The sequence below is a fragment of the Marmota monax genome, unplaced genomic scaffold (assembly GCF_021218885.2).
Source record: "Marmota monax isolate L192 unplaced genomic scaffold, Marmota_monax_Labrador192_F-V1.1 WCK01_AAM20220418_F8-fsc00011, whole genome shotgun sequence".
Lineage (NCBI taxonomy): Eukaryota > Metazoa > Chordata > Mammalia > Rodentia > Sciuridae > Marmota > Marmota monax.
The window spans coordinates 5581390-5605289 of record NW_026693082.1 but is presented as its reverse complement, the minus strand read 5'-3'; the positions used below and the strand labels follow the sequence as shown (position 1 = coordinate 5605289).

At 36.5% G+C, this 23900-nt stretch overlaps 1 protein-coding gene across 4 annotated transcripts in view; it reads right to left on the bottom strand.

Annotated features, from left to right (window-relative positions):
- Nucleotides 1-417: 417 nt before the first annotated feature.
- Uspl1 (ubiquitin specific peptidase like 1) overlaps nucleotides 418-23900 on the bottom strand; it is a 42077-nt gene continuing 18594 nt past the window's right edge. For 3 of the 4 annotated variants that reach the window (XM_046454189.2, XM_046454190.2, XM_058582511.1), the window contains 5 exons: nucleotides 23682-23792; nucleotides 20070-20199; nucleotides 16452-16577; nucleotides 6151-6308; nucleotides 418-2491 (listed from right to left, as the gene is read on the bottom strand). In XM_046454189.2, coding sequence (XP_046310145.1) covers nucleotides 609-2491; nucleotides 6151-6308; nucleotides 16452-16577; nucleotides 20070-20199; nucleotides 23682-23792 — 2408 coding nt within the window. In that variant the 3' untranslated portion in view covers nucleotides 418-608. The remainder of the gene's footprint in view (nucleotides 2492-6150; nucleotides 6309-16451; nucleotides 16578-20069; nucleotides 20200-23681; nucleotides 23793-23900) is intronic. The other variant, XM_046454191.2, reaches the window with a different exon arrangement.

Sequence of the window (23900 nt, the reverse complement as noted above, 5' to 3'; positions counted from 1 at the left end):
TATTGGGAATAAAGATGGTATATTTACAATAACGTGTAAACGTTTCACACATCACAAATAAAGACTACCTCTGCCCTGTTACAGGTCATTTACTGCTCACATAACATTACTCACAGTTCTAGTCAGGTTTCCTGCCATCCATTGTGAGGAGAGGCAGAAGAGATGAGTAGCACTGAGGCAGTCATGTTCTCTTCCTCTAAGAGACAGGCACAGGCCCTTCCGTGGAACCTCATTCACTCCACATGACAGCTTCAGTCTGTATGAGCAGTGTTTGTACTGAATCTAACCAAAACTTAAAATCTAGAAATTTAATGCACCCAACTGTATAAATCTTCAGGAACTAAACAATACTTTTCATCTTTAATGTTCTGAAATCCTCATTCTCCCACAAGTACAAAATGAAACCAACAACAAAAACACATTTCCTGATCATTTTTATTTGTAAAACTGATTCTATGACTCATGGGCAGAATCAAAGGTAAAACCTTCATCAGCTTACATTTTATTCAAGGTTATAACACAAGGTCAGTGTATAAACACTACCTGAAAATACAGTTATGTATTTCTAAGAGCAATAAATATTACACTAAAGAGTTAACAAGCACTCATCAATTCTCAAACAGATATTCATCAAAATGAGGTAAGTCTAATGTGTCATTTGCTAAAGAATTTAATGCTGAAGTGGAAAAAAACTCATCGAAAATATCAGTCTTCATGGGACTCTCCAAGTTTGAGGTTCTTAGGGAGGCATTATTCGTTAGTGAGTCTGGATGAACTTCACATTGATTTCCCTTGGTAGGGCTGCAATAATTATGGTCCTGTTTCAGATGTGTGTTCTGGGGAACATCATTTAATTCCCTGGGTACTGGGAAGGGGTTATCTCCCATTTCCAAATATCTGAAGTCAGTTTCCCCATTTTCTGAGAGCTCTGTTGAAATAGTTGTAGGGGACAATAATTCTGCTAAAATTTCTTCATGAGTTTGACCACTATAGGAGGAAACAGGAATAGTGGTACATCCAGATTTATTATCTGCAGTATCAATTTGATACTGTAGTTCATTTAACAAGTCTTCTATTGATTCACAGTCATTTGGAGACCCACAATGGGGCACGGGTTCTAAATTTTCACTTGGAAGTGTTTCACTTTGAAGGGAAGACGTAAGAGCAGCCAATTTCCTCTTTTTTGCCTTTAGCTTTTTAAGAAGTTTGAGACGAAGTTTATGAATCTGACCTTCAACTGAGTCTCCATGGTTTGCTGAAGAAACACCATTTTCATTTCTGTGAGAATCATGGCTGAGGTGAACTCCCTGGGAGGCACTTTCACACTTCTTCAGAAGTTCTGAAGTGCTGTTCCCACCAGTGTACGGATGAACAGCTGTGGTACCTGATGGCAGAGGACCTGGTGGAGGACTGCAGACTGGAGGAGACTTATCTGCACTCTTTCGAGCTTTCTTAGATAACCGGTTAGCTTTTTGGTTTAGACCTTTAGTTTTAAATCCACCAAAATTATTTGCCCCTTTAACTGATGGCTGCAAATCAGTTACAGTGTTTCTATTATGAGCTGAAACACAAGGTGGCATAAAAGAAGCACCTCTGCTTAACAGGCCTTTAACCCAACTTCCCACAAATGGTTTCTTCTGATTTTCTTTTGGAGGCTGATTCTGTGATGACTTGGCTATTACGGTTTGAGAATCTGCTACAGCGTTTTTCTTCAAATTAGATACCTGAGATGTAGCAAGTTGTTCCGGTTTTATTTTCTCAATTTTTGGTGGAAGAAACTGTTTTAACTCAGTCTCCTTCTCAATTTCTACTGACTTCATTCCCTGTACATGACTAGTAGAATGAATACTGTTCATAGACGTGGTAATTGATGTATCTCCTGAATTTGGCTGCACTGACTGTGTGTTCACATTTACAACTTGTGATGGAAAGCTTAAATCCACAAATTGGGCTTGGGTAAGCTTTGCTTTACGTGGACTAGATGCTGAAGAAGCCGTTAGCGATTCTTGAGATGGCAAAGTATTTGCTTTGCCAAGCCCTATATTTTCTGTCACAGATTTGTTTTTTGATGGGAGAACTCTGGAGTTAATGGGGAAATCTGGGGCAGTTTTCTGGATAGTTCCTTTAAGTGTCAAAGGTAAAATAATATCGTCAATCAAAGTTTTTGCATCCCGATCTTTATGAGCTATAGCTTTGTCCTGTGGAACAGCATGAGAAACAACTGATGATACATGTGTAGGGCGAGTCGCTGAGGACGTTTCTGCTGAGGCAGCCTCACCCACAGAACACCACGCTGGAGATGCTGGTTTCTTCTCACCAAAAGTGTGCTTGTCATTAGTCTTCGGAAGGCGAAGGTGGGTAGCTTCCTTATCTGTCACATAGGATGATTTTCTTTCCCAAATAACAATATGTATCTCTGAAGCAGGAACTTCAAATTTCTCATGCCTTTCAGCACACGGACCTTTTAAGTCATCACATTCTAGCCAACTTCCTGTGGAATGGGAAAGAAAGGCAGCCATTAGACAGTCACAAACCACTAGCCTAGGCTGACTTTCTTCTGGCCTTTTAAACTATTATCACTGAATATCCATCCACTAAAAGAGGTCACTCTAAAACAATGCCTTATCCTTGTTACCAGTCTTCTCTGTCAAATTTTTAAGTCCTTATTTGGATGACAAAAGTTACTAATATAAGCAGAAAACTGAAAACCTCGGATAGTTTTCTGGAATAGTTCACTCTCTTTCCTAAAATACTAAAAATAAACAAAAAAATAAATAAAATCAAGACAGCTTTATATTTAACTTGGGGGTTTAGAATACAGTATTGCCTAATTTACCCAAGAAAATCAGAAAATAGCATAAGTTATTTCATATATATGAATTTTCAAATTAATAAAGTTTATTACCTCCAGTAGCAACATTTGCTTCATTTCTCATTTGAGTCTTTTATCCAGTGAGAATTGATATCAATATCATTAATATCAATACTAATGGCTATACAAAACTGTGAGTGTATTTAATGTATGACAAAAGAGTTTAAGGGCTGTGAGTAGTCTACAGTAACAAACACAAACCCTTGTCAAGAGTTCATTGCGTAGTTAAAAAATAAAACCAATAAAAAAAAAAAAGAGTTCATTGCTTACAGCACAACTAGTGGTATGACAGGAAAAGAAGTCATTATGCAGTGGACTAAAGTGTGAATAAGGAATAAGTTTAAACTACTCCTCAGAAAAGAAAGGGAAAAAAGGTCAACTATTAGAAGAGCTATTACCAACAAACAAATAAATAAGTAAATGGAAAATAGCAAATGCTGGCAGAGACATGGAGAAACTGGAACCTTCGTGTATTGCTGGTGGGAATATAAAATAGTGAAGCTGCTGTGGAAACAACCAGTTATTCCTCCAAAAGTTAAACAGAATTATCGTAAGACTTGGCAATACCACTAGTAGGAATAAACCCCCCAAAACTGAAAACAGGGAGTTAAATACCTGTCCACCAGTGGTCATAGCAACCATTTCATAAGTTAAAAGGAAGAAACAAATTTAATGTTCAGCCTTATAAAAGAAACCTGGCACGCTCCATGATGAACCTTGACAACAAGCTAAATGAAACAGATCATACATAGAATGACAAATACTGTGTGGTTCCACTTACATGTGGTACCTTGAGTGTCGAATTCCTAGAAACACAGAGTAGAACAGTAGTTACCCAGAGCTGGGGATGCAGGGAGGATGGGGGTTAATGTTTCATGAGTTAAGAGTTTTGGTTTAGGATGAGGAAGAAGTTCTGGAAGTGGATGGTGGTGATGGCTCTACAAAACTGTGAATGTACTTAATGCCAATGAACTGTAAACTTTAAAAATGTTAGGATGGTCAATTTTATGTTATATTTTACCACAATAAACAAATACAAAGCATGGCTGAGAAGTAATAAAGATGATCAGATGGTGACAGGTGATGAAGGTTACAGGAAGGTGTGTTTATTCATTTATAGTTTACATATTACACACATAATGATCTGAGAAAAGATAACCACAGGTTTGGATAAGTAACAGCTTTTCAATCGCCAACAATTACTTATTTATGCTTTTATTATTGATTTCCCACTCTATCTCTCAATACCCATACATCTATATGAAATGAAAACAGACACAAAAATAAAAATGGTGTCGGAATTCTGACATACCAAATATGTAGCTTACTCTGTTTCTTCAAACTCAAACATGGTATTAAAGCATGATGTCAAACACTACAATATGTAGTATAAAAACGTTTGAGAAATATAACTAACTGTAAGCACCCAAACCACCACCCTATATTTCTTCAAGGGAGCACATTATTTTAGAAAATATTATTTTAGCAGCAGAAATGACAACACAGTATTAACACTGCAAAAATATGTTCAGAGACAAACACAGAAAGTGCACTGTTTCCTTTCCCTGTTCTTTAATCATATGCATTTATCATTTTTGCAACAAAAATTTCAAATTATGAGGAAAAGGGAAAGTTAAGAAAGCATAAAGAGATCTTTCAGCAACTACCACTTTAGGCCAATTTAGTTGCTAATACACTGGCCAATTTCTAAGATATATCAGTTAGTAACTACAACATGTCATTAGACATTTGTGACTACAAATGTCGTCAAACAAGGTCTAAGATCCAACATATTAAAAAAATTCCCCAAAGAGAAGAATTAAACACAAGATTAAAATGCTTATTAAAATATAATATCTAATACAAAGTAAAATGAGTGACAAGTCACAGAACGGAAATATGAATTCTCTGATTTACCAAAAAGAAAGCAAAATATACTCAGATCTGCTAACCTCTCAAATAAACAAAAACAAAATCATTCACCTAAATATGTGGTTTATGTGGATATACACTATAAACTACCTGAATACTTTTTATTCTCTACCAATTAAAACTTTGAGACTCTTCAGCTTGCCTACATCAATGATTTTCTACCATATGCATACCAAAATTACCTGGGGAACTTTTTTAGTATACGTGTTGCCAAAGCAAGCACTCACCTGGGGAACTTTTAAAACAATACTGACATTTGGGTCCAATGCCCAAGACTCATTTGTTGATATAGGGTACAGCATGGCAATTTTTATAAGTTAACCAAATGATTCTTATATGTCACCAGAGTTGGAAACCACACTGTACCAAAAGTGGATTTCTCATTTCCTGGAATACACCAAAAGTTACAATACTTCCATCCAAAGCCTGATGCAGGGTAAAACTTCAAGGTAATAATGTGAGTTTTAGTTTGCAAAGTGCTTTTGTGATACAGTTTTGCATCATCCTTCCAAACCACCTCCAAGAAAAATATCAAATAAGAAAATTGCCCAAACAATAGAAAACAGCTATAACAAAGTAATTCCTCACCGAGGGCCTGAAAACACTTTACTGGGATTGAATTATCTTGTTTTAAGACAAAAGTGAACATTTTGAGGAAAACACACCTAGCAGTAAAACACACTGAACAAATGGAAGGGGGTGAACTTCCAAAATTTGTGAACTGTATTTATTTGGTTTTCCATTGAGAAATTTAGTCACTTAAGTAAAGGCTTCACATTTTAGCTGTTGGCCAACTATGGACTTCAGATGGCTATTTTCAGCAACAGAAGGGCTACACAGTATTATGTTTAATAGTTTTAGAAATAGACATTCACTTTTATTTTGTTTATACAAACAATTATAGCAAAATATAAGGAATATTTTTACCATTATTGAAAATCTTCAGTATGATATACTTTCTTTTTAGAAGTACAAAGTATCTAAAAAGTTAAAATTCCCACCATTCATTTTTCTATATTAAACACAGATTACATGTAACACATGTAATTTAAAAAATAAAAGCAAGAATATTAAACAGAAAAAAAGCAAACTTCAAACCAACAATAGTATCCGATCTCTATGTAAGAAAGAAATAAGAATGTGCATCATATAGATATGTGAAAGAAGAGTTAGGAAGGACACTAAAACCAAACTTTTAACAGAAGGGGAAAAAAAGGCAGAAAAATTAAAATCCAAGGGAAGAGAGAAAAAAAGTCAAAGCATAAGTTGCCTTTTAAAAAATAAATAAACCATCAGAGTTTAGTTTGCATGCCTACTATCATAAAAGAAAACATTTCAATACTTACCATCAGCATCTAAAATCCAAGTTATAAAATGATTCTTTGCTTGGTACTGAATTACGGATGTTGCTTGATAAAGACAGCCCTCAAAATGAAATGCATAGTGCTCCATGTCATTCTGTGGTAAGCCTTCTACGAAGTGCAACATGAATATGGGAGATACTCTGTGGGGAAGAAGGGAAGAGAAGTCAAATTTAAAGCCATGTGTCAGCTTATGCAAGAGTCTAAAGTGAACCAGTCAGTTACACATAACACTTTCAAGGCTAACTAAACTGATTTTTCTTGAGCACCTCCAGATGTGTGCCTTAATTAGAAATGAAGAACTTGCTCTAAGAAGTATGTAACACTAAACCCTTTTCAGATTGCTATCACTGACAGTTGGAAGCCATCATGCAATAAGAGCAACACAGACCATTAAACAAAAATTGCTCTGTGAGCAGCAATGTTGCTTTGGCTTAAAGAAAATCTCATGGTTGCTACTTTGTAAAATTCAAAGGAAAAAGTCCAGATCATTTAGAATTTTCTTTGGCATCAAGTGCCCAAATTATTTACTTTTGTTAGGTGAATAGGCAACACATGAAAATAAGGTAATTAAACCTAAGACAGTCAAATAAATATTAATTTGGCCTATTTCTTTCTATCATCTCAGGAAGCAATCTATCAAATTACAATTTCTACTTAGAAAAAAATTTAAATTTGACTTAAAACATACTGGTTGATTTATTGTAAACTTTAAGATATTCAAAACTTTCAAAAATACATTTTTGTTATACTGCAACATGTCAAACTAGAAAACAGAACCCACAGATGGGCCTCAAATAACTAAATCTAACAAAGCTATCAGGATTTAAGAAAAATGTTGAATATCCTTTTTCCTAATATTTAAACAGCTGTCAAGACTTACTTAGCTTATCAAAATTTATTCAGCTGAAATGAACTTGAAGCAATGTCCAAAATGTAAGATTATTCATACTGACAAGGGATAATTTGCAAATTATCCCTTGTCAGTCATTTTGTTAAAGAATAATCAAGTCGTCAAAATTTAAGAACCTTAGAAATACAAAGTCCTGAAAACTGTAACACTGAACCCTTTCCCACTGTTTTAAAATCATAACTATTTTCACTGAATCCAAGACATCAATGATTATAAAGTATACCACTAAATTATACCACGCCATCAATTTTGGGTGGGGGGCGTGCAGGGGAACCAGGGATTGAACCCAGGGGGCGCTTAACCAATGAGCCACATCCCAGCCCTTTTATACTTTAATTTTGAGACAGGGTCTCACTAAGTTGCTTAGAGCCTCAATGAATTGCTGAGGCTGGCTTTGAACTTGCAATACTCCTGCCTCAGCCTCCAAAGCTGCTGGGCATGCCATCAATTTTTAAACATACTTTTATTTCACATGTTAAAATATGAAGTATAGGGCTGGGGATGTGGCTCAAGCGGTAGCGCGCTCGCCTGGCATGCGTGCGGCCCGGGTTCGATCCCCAGCACCACATACAAAACAAAGATGTTGTGTCTGCCGAAAAACTAAAAAATAAATATTAAAAATAAAAAAAAAATAAAATATGAAGTATATGTCTTTGAACTAATACTTCACAGTAAAACTACAGATGTGTTCACAAAGCTACAAATGCAGGCTTGAAGCACCTGCCTCTTTTATTACTATTAAAAAATTTTAAAATTACTAATATTTGGTTCCTTTGGACTCATACAATATCTGTCAAAATATCTTCTGAGGCTAGTTACTATAGCAATCTCTTTATAATCCTACACTAGGAAGTCTCACCAGTTTCCTGCCTTTGTGTGATTTATACATGGAAAATGTTTTAAGATAATGTATACATGACCACTTGCCAGATTTTTATGCTTTTTGTACATTTTAAGCATTCTAAACTACTCTTTTGTAAGTTGTTAAAAGTAAAAACTGCCAAGACCAGTATGCAAGAGGCCTTGGGTTCAATCCCCAATACAACACGAAAAATAAATCGTAGCTGGGTACAATGGACACACCTGTAATCCCAGCAACAAAAGAAGCGGAGGCAGGAGGACTGAAATTTAAGGTCAGCATGATCAACTCAGCAAGACCCTATTTCAAAATAAAAATTTTAAAACGGATGGGGATGTGGCTCTGGTAGAGTGCTTGCCTAGCATGCATGAGGTACTAGGTTCAATTGCCAGTACCACTTTAAAAAAAAGACTAACCCCCCTCTTAGTGAGCTTCCTTAGATATAGTAGGTAAATTCCTCTAAAGTCAGCTTTGAGATCTAGAGTTGTACAAGGCAGAAATTTGATTTTCTTATGGGGGGGGGGAGGGAAAGATCAGAGTGATGAAACAAATTTTAAAATATCTTTTTATATACTATTCTCTCTGGAATTACTGCACCAAAGTTATCCAGGGCCTAACAGAGACTGCAATGATGCCAAGCAGAAATATTATTCTTTTTTTTTTTTTTTTTTGGCAGTACTGGGAATTAAACCCAGGGATGCTTTACCACTCAGTTACATCCACAGTCCTTTTATTTTTTGAGATGGGGTCTTGCTAAGCTGCTAAGACTGGTCTTGAACTTGTGATCCTTCTGTCTCAGCCTCCTGCCACTGGGATTGCAAGCATGTGCCACCATGCTTGGTTAGAATCAGTTTTATTACCATTTCACCTGAACAGAGGCAAACCCCTCAGAATATCCTCCATATTACTTTCTCTTTCCTATTTTTTAGTTGTGGGGATCAAATGCAGGGCCTCACACATGCTAAGCATAGGATTTTTCACTGAGCTATACCCCCATGCCCTTCAAACTACTTTCTGTAACTATAAAACTGCGTAAACTCCAAATACCAAATCAATTACAATTTTCTTTGTATGTGTTCGTGTGTGTCTGTGTGTGGAGGTGGGTATACAGAGGATTGAACCCAGGGCCTTGTGCATGGGAGGCAAGCACTCTACCAGCTGAGCTATACCCCCAGCCCTTCCCTCTGTATTTTAACATGTCTGAGACTGGGATGCATCTTATCATTGATGGCACAGCTAAACAGGCAGCATTTCTTTCTTAATGGCATTTGAAAAGATGGTACAATTTATAAACACTGACATCTTGGAATCAATCAAGTAATATGCTTCCTCCTCCTCCTCCTCCTCTTATTCATTTTCCTCAGTGGGTTCCCTAAAAGTCACTGTATTCTCCTACACACAACTCCAGTTTGTTTTACATTTCCAGCCTCTCAGGTGAGGGCAGAACTCTGCCTCCATGTTTTGTTCTCAAGCTTCTTCCTACACTCAATGCTAGAGCATCAGTTAGAGTATATTTTGGGAGATAGAAGCCCAGTGGAGGTGGATTTGGGCAGAGAACGCGGATTTGGGAGAGAAGGTGGATTTGGGAAGAGAACGTGGATTTCCCCAGAACGTGATTGTAGACGGCTGGTGTGAGTTCGGGAATAAAGAGTTGCTGTTTGAATCTACAAGCTGTGTGGTGGCTCGTGATTGTGTGCCCAGCCAGACTGCGGCATTTGTGCCCAGCCAGACTGCGGCATTTGGTGGCCCGTACGGGGAACTTCTGAATCTTGGAGGTAAGTGAAATTGCTTGCCCCTGAGGAAGATCGAAAGAATGGGTGAACATTTCAAAAAACAATGTGTTATTGTTTTGATTTATTTTGTTTTTATTTCAAGTTGCCTGTTCCTAGAACTTTCTCAGGCAAACTGGGGAAAATGGTTGACTCAAGGTTTGAAGTTGTTCGCCTCCAAGCAAGAGAAATTGTTAGAGGAAGGAGGCACCCCAGTGAGACCAAGAACAATTAGGGCATATGTTGATACAATACAAAAATGTAGCCCATGGCTTTTTAAAGATGAGTTATTAAGTATATTAATGGGACCATCATGGTATCCTGTAGAAGGATTTTTCTTCAACAAGAAAGAGATGGCTAGTTCTGTTTACTACATTTGTCTAAGATCTTGGTTTTTACAGACATCTGATTAATTTACAATGCTAAAGTGTTAAAATATCAACCACTAAATATAAAATCAAGTACTTTTACTTATTAAGTTCCATAAGGTAATATATTTAAACATTATGTGTGTTTTCATAAATTGGTAAATGGAAAAAGGTTTAATATTGCTTTGTGTCTGTGTCTTTGCTAAAACAAGGTTACTAAGTGTTAAGATTCTATCATGTGTAATTTATATACAAAGAGTAGAAAAATTTTCAGTTGGGTTTCAATTATAGTATTATAGTATCATAAAAAACATGAAAGTCTTTCATTTTATTAAAGTGGAGTAATTTGTCTAAATCAGAAATTTTATAAGAGTTGTTTCAAAATGTGAATTTATAAAAAGGGTTAATGGTTAAAAAAGAGATAGAAAAAGATTCAAGATGTGGAAATATATTTTAATATAAAAGGTTAAAGGAAAAAGAAATGTTTCTAGATGAGATAATCTCTATGTGGTAAAGTAAAAGTTGTAAAATGCCATTTAAAAAAATTTTGAGGAAACTAGACTTACTTTAAAAGCTTGAGAAAGGAATAAAGAAGAAAAAGGTATTTGTACATGGCAGATTGAGACAAAGCTTCTCAATGGAGTTAAAAAAAAAGCCTTTGGTTGAAGGGCAGCCATGTAAACTAACATTCAAGCGACTTAAACAAAATCTAACCCTCTTTTAAAAGAGTGAAGCTGTAGGTGGTGAAAAAGTACATTTAAAAGTACAGTATAGATGATAATTAAAAGGCTTTAAAAGGTTAAATTAAAGGTGGTTAAAATGCCTTCATGATGGAGGAAAGAAGCTTAATCTTAAAGGCATTACTTTAAAAAAAATGGGAAGATATTAGGATAAAAGATACTTAGATAAAGAAGATTAAAAATTTAAAGTGAAAAACTTTAAAGACGGAAGTATAGAAAGTTAAAAAGAATAAAGATAAAAAAGATATAGGAAGATAGAAAAGATGTAGGAAGACAATAATTTTAAACCCACAAAATAGGAAAAAAAAAAACTAGGAGGAAAATAAGCAACTAAGGGTAAAAATACAAACCTTAGGAAAAAAAACTAGAAGATAGAAATAAGATAGAAAATGGTTGAAAATGTCAAGTAAGGTATTACACAGATAGAAAATGCAAAAAGCTAAGACAACTATTAGATACAGACATATACTTATTAAAGCAAAAAGAGGGAATTGGAAGGGGGTATATATCCCCCAAAGATAAACTTAAAATAACGCTTTTTACTCTAAACTTTTTAAATTTGGATTCATCAGGACTTAGTGCTGCGGAAAGGCATATGTATCCAAAAAATGTACATAAGCCTAAAGTACTTTGGAAAGATATTCTAACAGGACAATGGAAAGGTCCTGACCCAGTGATTGTCTGGAGTCGGGGGTCTGTTTGTGTTTTTCCACAGGGAGAACAGCAGCCCATTTGGATTCCAGAGAGATTAACTAAAACAGTTTCTACAGATCGAAAAGAAGATGATTTGACTCAAATCCATAACAGCTGATATCCAGAACTCCAGCTTGGCACTCAACAAGTAATGCTCAATCAAGGAGTTAACTTACTTTGGGAGGAAACTGATTTTGGGAGGAAATGGACATATTGATAGATTCCTCTGCTTTGAACTGCTTGCAGAACTTGCCTGGACTATGTAACTATCGTTTGGTGCAGCGAATTGTGGTAATGCTAGCATATCTTTGCTGATGGTGTCACTAGTGATGCAATTTTTATTTCCTTGCCAGCGCACCCCATGTTAGTTGTGGTAGCGCTGGCATATCTTTGCTGATGGTGTCACCAGTGATGCAATTTTTCCCAAGGAGCCGTCAATTGGCTTGGTGTCGTGGCATTTCTGTATCCTCCTCCCTTCTGCTAGTGATGGTCTAAAATTTGGGGGCCAATGGCTTATGCTGGACCGGTAGTCAGTGACGGGTATGATCCAATTGCAGTGGTATCAACCTAAGACAGGAGGCTGACGCCTAAAGGTCAGTTTTCCGATGACGGGTAAGAACCATATGTTGAATTGGACAACCTACCAGGCACGGTCCATAAGCCACATTAACCTCACTCCCCCACTGGCACCAAGGCCAAATTTGGGGGCCAACAGAGGTGAGGCAAAGAACCTCACCCCCCAACTGGTGCATAGACCTATCCACAAGTATGGCTGTATGCTGGACCGGTAGTCAGTGACGGGTATGATTCAATTGCAGTGGTATCAACCTAAGACAGGAGGCTGACGCCTAAAGGTCAGTTTTCCGATGACGGGTAAGAACCATATGTTGAATTGGACAACCTACCAGGCACGGTCCTTAAGCCACATTGCTTGTTGTTTAATTAATCAGAAGGGGGGAGATGCTGGGAGCCATTAGCCAAGTAGGTATGACAATTTCCTTGCCAGCGTACCCCATGTTGCAGTGACATTGAATGTACGTGACCTTGCTCAAGGACCAAGGCAGATTAGGGTGTTCCCGGTTTTAAGATAATCGTGTTTAGGGCGTTCCCAGTTTAGGTTCCAGGTTTAAGGTTTAAGATTATTCCTGCTGGGAATAGGGTGTATCCTGCTGCCTGAGTTCCCCTTGAGTTCTCACGGGATTCAGACAGTATATTTTGGGAGATAGAAGCCCAGTGGAGGTGGATTTGGGCAGAGAACGCGGATTTGGGAGAGAAGGTGGATTTGGGAAGAGAACGTGGATTTCCCCAGAACGTGATTGTAGACGGCTGGTGTGAGTTCGGGAATAAAGAGTTGCTGTTTGAATCTACAAGCTGTGTGGTGGCTCGTGATTGTGTGCCCAGCCAGACTGCGGCATTTGTGCCCAGCCAGACTGCGGCAAGCATCAGTTAGAGATGATGCTCAGAGTTGTAGAGAACAAGTTAAGGTTCTGCCTGAACCATGAAAAAACTGGATGGCATGGATTAACAGAACTGGAATCAAAAGTCAACAAGAAATTTCAAGCTAAGACACATTTGCCTTCACCTAACATGGGGCTGATTTCCTCTTCTTATAAGGACCTTTTTTTCTTTTAAGAAAAAAAGCACAAAAGTATTGTGTTAACCACTGTACCCAAAGACAGCAAAGGAAATGCAAGTCTCCATTACGCAGAGAGCAGCCACATCTTGCACTAATGGCCTGAAGTAAAAGTTTTTTTTTTTTATTTTCAACCCAACTAATGAAGAAATTCATATTTTATAAAATGCAAATCTAAGCTGGGTGTCGTGGTACCTGCCTATAGAGCCAGTTTTTCAGGAGGCAGGAGAATCACTTGAGTATGAGCACATGAGTTCGAGACCAGCCTAGGAATATAGCAAGACCCCCATTAAAAAAAAAAAAAAAGTTAAAAAATACCAATTAAAAATGTGCATATATGTATATCTGAACTGTAATAATGTAGGCTTTAGGTAATATATATATGTATATATAGTATATATATACATATATATATATATAAAATTTCATTACATTTCAGGTCTTCTATATTATTTCAACTATTTTAGAATCTGATAAAAAATATTAATAGTCAGTTGCAATTCAAATAATTAGAACCAGATCATATTCACTGTACTAAGTAAATACATCTTCAGAAAAATTTAACCGGGTTGGGCACAGAGGTGCACATGTAGAGTCCTAGCAATCTGAGAAGCTCAGGAAGGACTGCAATTTGAGGTGGGCCTTGGCAACTTAGTGAGACCCTCAGCAACTTATCTCAAAATAAAAAACAAAAACAACTGGGGATGTAGCTCAGTGGTAAAGTGCCCCTGAGTCCAATTCCCAGCACACACACACAAAAAAAAAAAAGAGAGAAAAAAAAAATCTGCTAAACAAAGTTTATAAACTGTTCTTTAGAGGTAATCAAGGATCTTACAAATTAATAAATAAACATTTTCTTTCAAACAATGAAGACTTTAGAAAATCTATTTTCCATATTCCATTCAAAATTTTGTAGGGGAACCTGCAGTTACTTATAAAAAGAAACGTTAAATCATTTTATTAGACCTGAATAAGTTCAGTAAGCACAGAACAGAAATATCTTACTTCTCTTCCTACCACTCCGCCAATCTTGACAAATAGTTGCTAAAAACAAACAAAACCATTAAGACTGAAGTTCATGTAAATAAGTTTTTAAAATGCCAACCAAGGAGAACTAAACTCTTAAAGGAAATTCATTTCAAAAGCTTGAGAAGTAAAATTAAATCTGATTCTAAGATCTTGGTGGTTCCATGTCAGTGTGCTCTGAATATAATTCTAAATAATTTACTTAGAAAAAAATAGCAGATGTGGATCAGACAGACATTATTCACCTGATTTATATATGGATTCTTTTCCTAATGGGGACATCACATTACAGATATGGATTATCTAAGATAAGATATTTGGGGAATTTACAAGACTATCAGTCTTTGGAATGCTGTATGATTAAATTACTCACAGTATCGTGATGGACTTAATTATTTTTAAGTTACCTCTAACAACTATATTAAATTTGTTTCTAAATTCCATTAGACACCAACAAACCAAGTTATACAAAGTAAAAATGCTACAAAGGATTTGTATAAAGATCTTATCATTTATAATTTAAGTGAAATTTTACATGTGTTCGATTTACTTTTGAAGAATACAGGAAATGTCCACATTATAAATTTTGCTTATACATCAGCTCAATGGAACTCAAAACACATTTTACACTGGAATACGTTTTTACCTAAAGGATATCTTTCCAGATCAGAACATGAATGTTTAAATAAAGCAATTTATGTATATAATTAAAAAGTGTACGTTGCAAAGTAACCAATTAACAGATTAAACAAAGAACAGAATGAATCTATCCTCAATCCTGAGGCTTAAGAAAAAGTAGATATAAATACTAGAAAAAACTATATACACCAAGATGCCTTAAGCAGCCCAGTGAACCAATGCAAGACGCAGACAGTCATGCTCTGCTGCCTTTCTACCCATCTTATCATCCAACGAAAGGGTTTACATAGAGGATCCCTCAACATTTAGATCTCAAAACTTGGCCACCAGAAAGACAAAATAGGTTACTGACTTCTGGTTGAAGACAGCTCCTTGTTTCCTTGTTTTGCGTCCCACTCAGAAGCTCTCAAATGACAGCAAAGGACAAAAAACGGTAATAATCCAAAAGGGCAAAAGAAGAGAAAGGGCACTGAACAAACAAGCCAATAAATATTCAGGGGACAGCATACAGAGAAATGGCCCCTTATATAGCAGAATGGGTAAAGTGATGACACAGCACTACAGAGCAGGCATGCTGATGAGAAGAGCTTATCCGTCCCGCTCAACTCCCAATCGATATCCACAGGCAACAGATACTGTGGAATAGGGGGACGAGGCCTAGGCTAAAAACTGGAACAGGGAGTAAAAAAACCAGGAAGTATAAAGAGCATTCCTATGCACAAGGCCCGGAGAGAGCCAGTACAGTCTGGAGCAAAGAATGGAAGGCAGCAGGAGAGAGGCTTCCAGGAGGGAAAAAAGGGAAGGATTCAAAAATTTTAAAGTATTGAGTGCTGGAAATTTATTATTTGAAGTATTTGGGGAGGGAGACCCACAATATACGATAAAGTAAATGAAAACGTTGAATAAAGAATTATAAGAGAATATGTAAAACAGTGGATGTGAAACCGATGTGATTCTGCAATCTGTATATGGGGTAAAAATGGGAGTTCATAACCCACTTGAATCAAATGTATGAAATATGATATGTCAAGAACTATGTAATGTTTTGAACAACCAACAATTTTAAAAAAAAGAATTATAAGAGAAATAAAATATAACCATGTATACTGCTTGGCTGGAGAGGGAATAATATATGTGTATCAATAATAATGCAACACCGAATACTGGTTTAACCAAATAAAACACTTGGAGGAACCAAGAAAGGCAAAACAGAGAGATAGGGCCCAGGTGCTGATGCAGGAACTCTCGCTCTCAACTACTTAAAAGGTGAACAGGCCCCACTGCAGCAGAAGCAGCCATCATTTTAAAATGTGAAAGTAACTACCATCTTAAAAAAAAATAATGTTCAATATCCATAAAGGGAGAAAAAAGGCAAAGAGAAGGAAAGAAACTAGGAGAGCGGGATCAATCACCTTAAGCCAGCAGTACATGGTATTTCACAGCTGCTTATACCCATTAAACGGCTGGTCCAGGTGAAATACCAGTGTTCCTATAAAGACAGGCATTTGGCAATTCATAAAGATCTATTAACTCAAACTTCTGAGACAGGTTTAGTTGCCATTTTGTACTCTACACACACACACACACACAAAAACGCATATCTACTTTCATCTTATTTTTTAAATGATGAGGTAATTTTAACTCACTTTTCCAATACCATTTTTCTTATTTGTGATTTACTGTTGCAAGCATTACATGGGCCAAAATGGGCAGCATTAAGTGGGTGCCACTCAGAGATGACATTTGTAAAGGTGACCAAACTCTTCATACACCTATGAAAAAAAAAAAAAGAAATTCATTTATGTTAAATTCATTACATTAATCTACACCAATGTCTAAAATAACTTCATTTGTTTAGTCATACTTTCTTGTTTTCCTGAATCACGTATTAGTGTGGTAATTTTCCTCCCTATTCTTTGTTGTAAGACATGTAAGAATGTTTAGCATCATCCTGGCCTCTCTATTCCCCAGATGTCAGTATAGCCCTCAGCTACAGCAGCCAAGGTCTCCAGACACTGCTAAATGCCCTACTGGTGGGTGGGCAACAGAGCCCCTTGTTAAAAAAACCACCATTCTTGGGCTGTCGAATATAAAGAACTCGCTGCTTATTAAACTCAATCTAGCTATATGTTACTGACAACCCAAAATGAAAAAGGGTATCTTCTTTCTTTGTGTGTGTGTGTTTTACTGGAGATCGAACTCAAGGACGCTCTACCACCAAGCAATATTCCCAACCCTTTTTTAAAATTTTTATTTTGCGGAGACAGTCTGGCTAAATTGCTGAGGCTAGCCTCAAACTTGTGACCCTCCTTGCCTCAGCCTCCTGAGTAGCTTACACCACACCAAGACCAGCTTGTATCCACTTTAATAAGCATTTTTAATTTTAAAAATAAAAAAGTTACTTATTACCAAAGAGCAATGGCTGTTAACAAAAGATAAATTCTCAGAGAAGCTAATATTTTAAATGCAAAGCAACAGAGAAGTATTAACAAATACATCGACCATGTTCTGCTAAATTCTTCACTCTCAAAGGTACTGTTTAAGCAAAGCCTCCTCTTTTTTTTTTTTTTTTCCTTTTGGTAATGGGAATTGAACAGAGGGGCACTTAACCACTGAGCTACATCCCCAGCCTCTTTTGTATTTTATCTACAGATAGGGTCTCCCTGAGTTGCTTAGGGCCTTGCTAGCTGCTGAGGCTGGGTTTGAACTCGTAATCCTCCTACCTCAGCCTCCTGAGCCACTGGGATCAGAGGCATGCACTACTGTGCCTGGCCAAAGGCTCCTACTTTTAATTTGTAAAAGACAGTTTGTCTAAACAAATAAGTGTTAATGCTTGCCATGACAGCTGCCATTTCTGAGCACTCACTATGTGCAAGGCAAGGCACATTACTACATAGTTTTCTTCCAAGCAACTCTTTAAGCAGTCAATGCTGCCCTTACCCCATTTTACAGAGGATGAAAACTGCAATTCAGAGGGTATTGATAAACGTGAGTCTGGAGTTCCAAATCCAGGCAGTCAGCAGATGACTGCAAAGGCCAGTTTTTTAACTGCGTTTTTCTAAACCAAAGCCCTTAACTGACACAAAAACCAGCAGCACAAAATGAATGGACCACAGTCTTCCTTCAGCTTACATGAAAGTAAGTTCTAACTGTAAAACACTTAATGAATCATTACTTGACTTTAGTTTTTCTATTATACTTGCTTTCACTTTTAGAGATTATTTTAAAAACAAATTGCAAAGTGTCTGGTGGATTCTTCCCTTGAAGTTCTTGAGCTCAGTCAGGACGTATGCAATGATATCATAAAAGTTGCAAAAAGACCCAACTAACTGACCCTTTCTTATGTGTATATATATCATCTCTCTAACTAGTAATCTGAATTTAGCCAGGATAGAAATTATTTCTAGTGGCTAGGTGAGTTCCTAGCACACAGAACATAATGAAAAACTGTCAAAATATTATGAAGAGGGCTGGGGATGTGGCTCAAGCGGTAGCACGCTCACCTGGCATGCGTGCGGCCCGGGTTCGATCCTCAGCACCACACACAAACAAAGATGTTGTGTCCGCCGAGAACTAAAAAAATATTAATTCTCTCTCTCTCTAAAAAAAAATATATTATGAAGATGCACATTCTAGGAAAGCTATGATTAAGCTGATTCTAATCGTTAAAATTGTTTATATATTATTTTTAACCTAGGGAGTGATTACAGGAGCTTACTCCAGTAAGCAAAAAAAAAAAATCTTTACAGGTCAGAAAGGCCTGAGTGTGACTCCTAGTTATGTCACTTTACTAGTGTGTCCTTTTGGGTACCACCTAACCTGTTTCAGGCTTGAATGTCTATAACTGTCAAAGAAGATGCTATGATCTTAATCTCAGAGTTTTTGTGAGAAAACCAGATGGTTTATACAGTTCAATGCCAAAAAACTTGGAAACTGGTATTTGCCTTCATCACCACTTGCTTATACAAAATTATTCAAGTCCTAATATGAATAACACATTAATTTTCACCCTGTTCTAGTTTTTAGCTGTTTTTTTTTTTTTTTTAATAAAGACTTTCTGTTGCCTGTCCTCTCCAGAGCATTCTCTCAGCCACAGATCTCTTGGATTGCTCCTTAAATGCCTACACAGAGCCTCATGTTTAAATAAATGAATATCTAAGCAATATTCTACTCCCACGTCTTTATTTATTTAATAACTTACTAGTGAGTTAAAGAAAAGAGGAAAAGAATTTATCTTTGTTGTAATAATCCGAATAAATGACCAACAGGACCAGTTTGGTATTCTTTTTAATTTCCAGCCTGCAATACTTTATCCAGGTATCAATGGAGCAAGAGTATCATGTCAAATGAACACCCACCCTGACTCTTCTCCTTGTGTGGCAAATATATATGACAGCAGAAGAAATCTGCAATTTTTCTCTTCTCCATGCCTCCTCCCATGTGCCAATCTTAGGGCCCAGAATGTCACTCACTAAGGCTCCTAATTCTCACCTAGAGGACTCAGGGATGCAGAAAGAATGGCTGAGACAGTTCAGGTGCAGGAGGACTCTCATAGGACTAAGAGCAGGAACAGGGAAGTGTAAGTTATCTGTAAGATGCTGCCAGACTCTAAGAGCCTGAGATCTGTTTATATGATTAAAAGACTAAAGTTAATGAACAAAGAAATGCCCTAGCTTCCAACAGAGGAGTAAAGAAAACACAGTTTCAAAGAATTCTGAGTGGTATTCTTAGCTGGGAATCTGAAGTGCTTCTCAGTTTTCCCCATGTCCTTCTAAATAAATTCTTGAGAAAACTCCTATTAGCTGGGCACAGTGGCGCAGGCCTGGAATCCCAGTGACTCAGGAGAGGAGGAAGGATCACTAGTTCGAGGCCAGCCTCAGGAACTTAGCAAGACCTTCAGCAACTTAGTTAGAACTGTCTCAAAATAAAATAAAAACTGGGGATATATAGTTCAGTGGTAAAGTGCTCCTGGACTATATAAAAAGAAAAAAGAAAAAGCCTATTAGTACTCTCTCAAATCATAAATTTTTAACCCTTCCAGTTTAAAGCAGCAAGCAAACTGCAGTTTCTTGCTAAAACTTGTCCTTTTAACCTTAGTAGTAGAGAGAGACCTTAACATGTGGTGGGAAATTTTGTCAAGGGTAGAACTATAGTGAGCAAGTGCTGGTTTAGGGGACAAAGTTTTATTCAAATTACATTACTCAGAACCATTTCAATAGAATGAATTCATTTAAGGGAAAAAAAAAAGGAAAAAAAAAACTAACCTGTTTTGATACCGGTGCCCACACTGTGAACATTCAAAGTCCCAAGAAAAAGAATATGTGAAGAGCTTTGCAATGTGGGGTTCTATTTTTAAGAGCAAGGGAAATGCGAACACAGGGCTTTCCATATCACCTTTCAAGAACAATAAAAAAAATATATATATATTACTCTTACTTTAAAACTGCAAAAAGCAAACTCAAATAATGAACTGTTATCTTTTCTCACTGCATTTATAGTATGAATATACATGTATACGGTCTGATAGTTGGAGGGGAGTTTTAAAACCATTTTTTTTTCTAAAAACTGCCCAGCACAAATTTAATTATCACCTCAGTTGCTTTTGTTTTTCTTGGTGGTAACATTTATGAAAACTTGAGACAAAAACAAAAGATCCATACTGTCTTCTCACATCTTTCTATTATTTCTCATGAAAAAAACTAGTGAATGCTAGCTTCCAGCTTTGAGATCAGCAAGTCAGTTAACAGGAAGACTCACACTGCTCTCACAGTCACGTACCAATTGTTTTCCTTCCTCAGGGAGCTTAGATGGCCCTCCCTCCCTCCCTCCCCAAAAGAGCCCTCTTTCACCATCTAGTTCTCCCCCAAGCCTGTGACTATAGCTGTCTAGAACATGGCCAGGAACAGTCACCTTGGCAGGACCACAAGGCAGAGGGTAAGTGCTATTGCGTGAGCATGTTCTATAAATATCAGTAGGTACAAAAGCTATTTTAATAGTCACCTTTGTAATAGTTCCACTGCTATTTTTGTACAAAAACATATAAAATCAAAACAAAATATTTTGTAAGTAGAAATACAAATAAATCTCCTAGAAATGAAAAATGTAACACCTTGAGAACAGTAAAAGTCTGTAAAAAGTCATCAGGCTTTAAATGCTTACCTTATCAAAACTAATTATTAACTGAAAAAGCAAACCATTTATACTTCCTGACAACATAAAATCCTCAAATTTAAAATAAAATTTTCAGTGAATCAAAACATCATAAAAGAGCTCAAAACTGTTAATTAGTTACATGATGGCAGACCATTTGAGATAACTTAAATAGCCCCTAAGTTGATCTTTATTATTTTTCCTCAGATTACAAATTTTACTACAGAATATATAATACCAAAACCTCAGTTTAAATCTTATAACCTTCTGCCTAAATTAGTTAAGTGGTGTCTTTTTCTCTAGAATCAAACACCAGTTCCTCAACCCAACTCTTAACCTAGTTTGCATATGTCCCTAAAATACCTCCACTTGCCAAGATGTAAACCTTTCAGTGACTCTTTCTGTACAGCTATTTGAGTTTTCTTGTTAATTGCTCATTGATAATATCAGGCCACTTCCCCCCCCAATCAGGGTACCTGTCTTCTTAATAAACAAAAGTTTCAAAATTTAAGGGGTATTTACAAATTTTTTCCATCTTATTTATAATTTTTCCCCACTCTGAAGTAATAAATAAATAAATATTTATTTATTTATTTATTTATGTCCAAAGTTTTAGAACCCTGCTTTTTTACACTTTGGTCTTTAAATATGCTGAAGTTTCTTTCCAACTATGCTGTGAAGTAGAGACCCAATGGTCCTCCTGTATCAGGAATCAAAATTACTCTTTACATTGACATAAATAAGCAGAAACTATAACAACAGTAGCTTCTACTTTTTTAAAAAAAAAAATTTTAAAGTGATGATGAAGAAATGGACACTGGAGGAGGAAAACACCAAATTAAAGAGAGTTATCTTTGTGGAGAGATAAGGAAGAACTGGGGAAGTATATAAAGGGGACTACAGTTGTATTTGTAACATTATATTTCTTAAACTTCAGGGAGGGAAAGCTAAGAGAACAGTATACAATGTGTTCTTTTAAAACAACAATCAGGATGATAAAGGAGCTGATCTGGAAAAAGTTAACCAACATTCAGGGTCAGTACAGATTCTACTTGTCTTTATTACTTTGAAATAAATGCTAATATTTGGAATGACAAGACACAGATGGCAAGATTTTAAAGTGCTCTCTGAAGCAGATTAGGTTTCATTAATAAGGTTTTAAGTTTTAATGTAGCACCTACCACTACTGAGTAGGTAGAGTATAAATAAGAGAGGACTTTACCATTCTAGAAAAGCTCCACCTGCTCAGTTATCATGATTGCACACAATAATATTTAATTTCTTTTTCTTCATAGAAAACCCCCAAGGACAAGAGGGCACAAGAGATGCAATTTGCTTCAAATACAATTATCAGTGATAAGAAGGGTGGTGATTCTGATTAGGGCAGAAACACCTCTTTTAGTCACACCTCAGGTTACCCTTTGGGGGGAGATGGGATGTGGAGCCCCTCAATTTGTATTCAGAGATGCTTTGGAAAAGGCTCGTTTGAAATAGGTATTCATGCAAAACTTCTTTGTGAGGAATAGGGTGGACTACAAAGGAGCCTGGTGAAGTTTTAGGGTGATAGATCTATCATGAATGGAGTGATCATTATACAACTGTATACATTTAAAAGGTTTTAGCATATGTAAATCATACTTTGATAAAAAGAAAAAATATGTATCCCACTGGAGATCCCACCTGATGATAAACGAGAACCATTCTTTAAACCAAAAGGAGGTTATGCCAGAGACTGGCATATAGAAAACCTGTGTATTTTAAGTGGAAGGCAAACTCATATGTAAAAGTCTATGAAAAATTAAAGAAAACTAGGGGGTAGACTGAGACAAACAAGTAGGTCAAAAGCTGTCAGGTATGGACAAAGACATTGCTTCTAGATACCATATCAAGGCCTGATGAAATAAATGCCATTCACTGAGAGGAAAAAATAGAAGGCACTATTGCATAATTGAGTATAGGTAAATACTAATACAAAGCACCATACATTATTAATGGAAGAGTTAATACACAAAAATAAAAAGGGAAATAAAAAGGCACTCCTCGCAAAAAAAACAAACAAAACACCAAACACCAGTGGCTCCTTCTTGTAATACTAAAAGCATGTAGAAAGATCTGGATGGAGACTCTGGTTTCCTTGCTTCACTCAGCTCCCACAAGGCCAAAAATCAATTAACAGAGGACAAAGCAAGTTCCACTCTTATACCCTTTTTAAAGATGAAAAAGCTTTCCTGAAAGGTCTTCAGCATAGTTCTCCTAATATCCCACTGGCCAAAATTGTACCACATGTCCATTCTTAGAATCCACTGGTAAGAGAAGAATTACTAGACTGGTTTAGATCTGATTCTTAACCCTACCCACATATATGAGCCCCAGCATCAATTTAAAAGTAAATTTACTTTTAAATTCCCTACATATTTCATAATGCACAGTCAAGTTTGAAAACATTGAATTAGTCTATCGGGGTAAGAACTGGAGAAGCAACCAAGGGTGTGCCCTCTAAATATTCACCTGGCTCTGAGCACTGCATCCACTCTCAAGAGGTAGAACACCAACCTGCAGATTTATCTAAACAGCTGTACACACCAAAGATTCAATCAGTGGTAGACTCCTAAGATAAACTAGCCAGATTCCTGCTCCCAAAGAATCCGAACATCCAACCAATATTATACCTCCTTATGATGTACACATTTCTATGATAGATGAGTTAAGGTACATCAATTACTTACCCAATGTGCATCTAAGCCGGGGCTGCAGTTCAGTAAAAATTTCGCCTCTGACTTCATTCAGACAGGTCTCTATCTCTGTGAATACTTTTGAAGTAATTTTATACTTTCCATCTAGAAATACATTTAGAACATTATCATCAAAAAATTTCTCATCAATGTATATCTTTCTATATAAAATTTAAGACATTAATAAAAATGGAAGTTTATTAATTTGTGCAA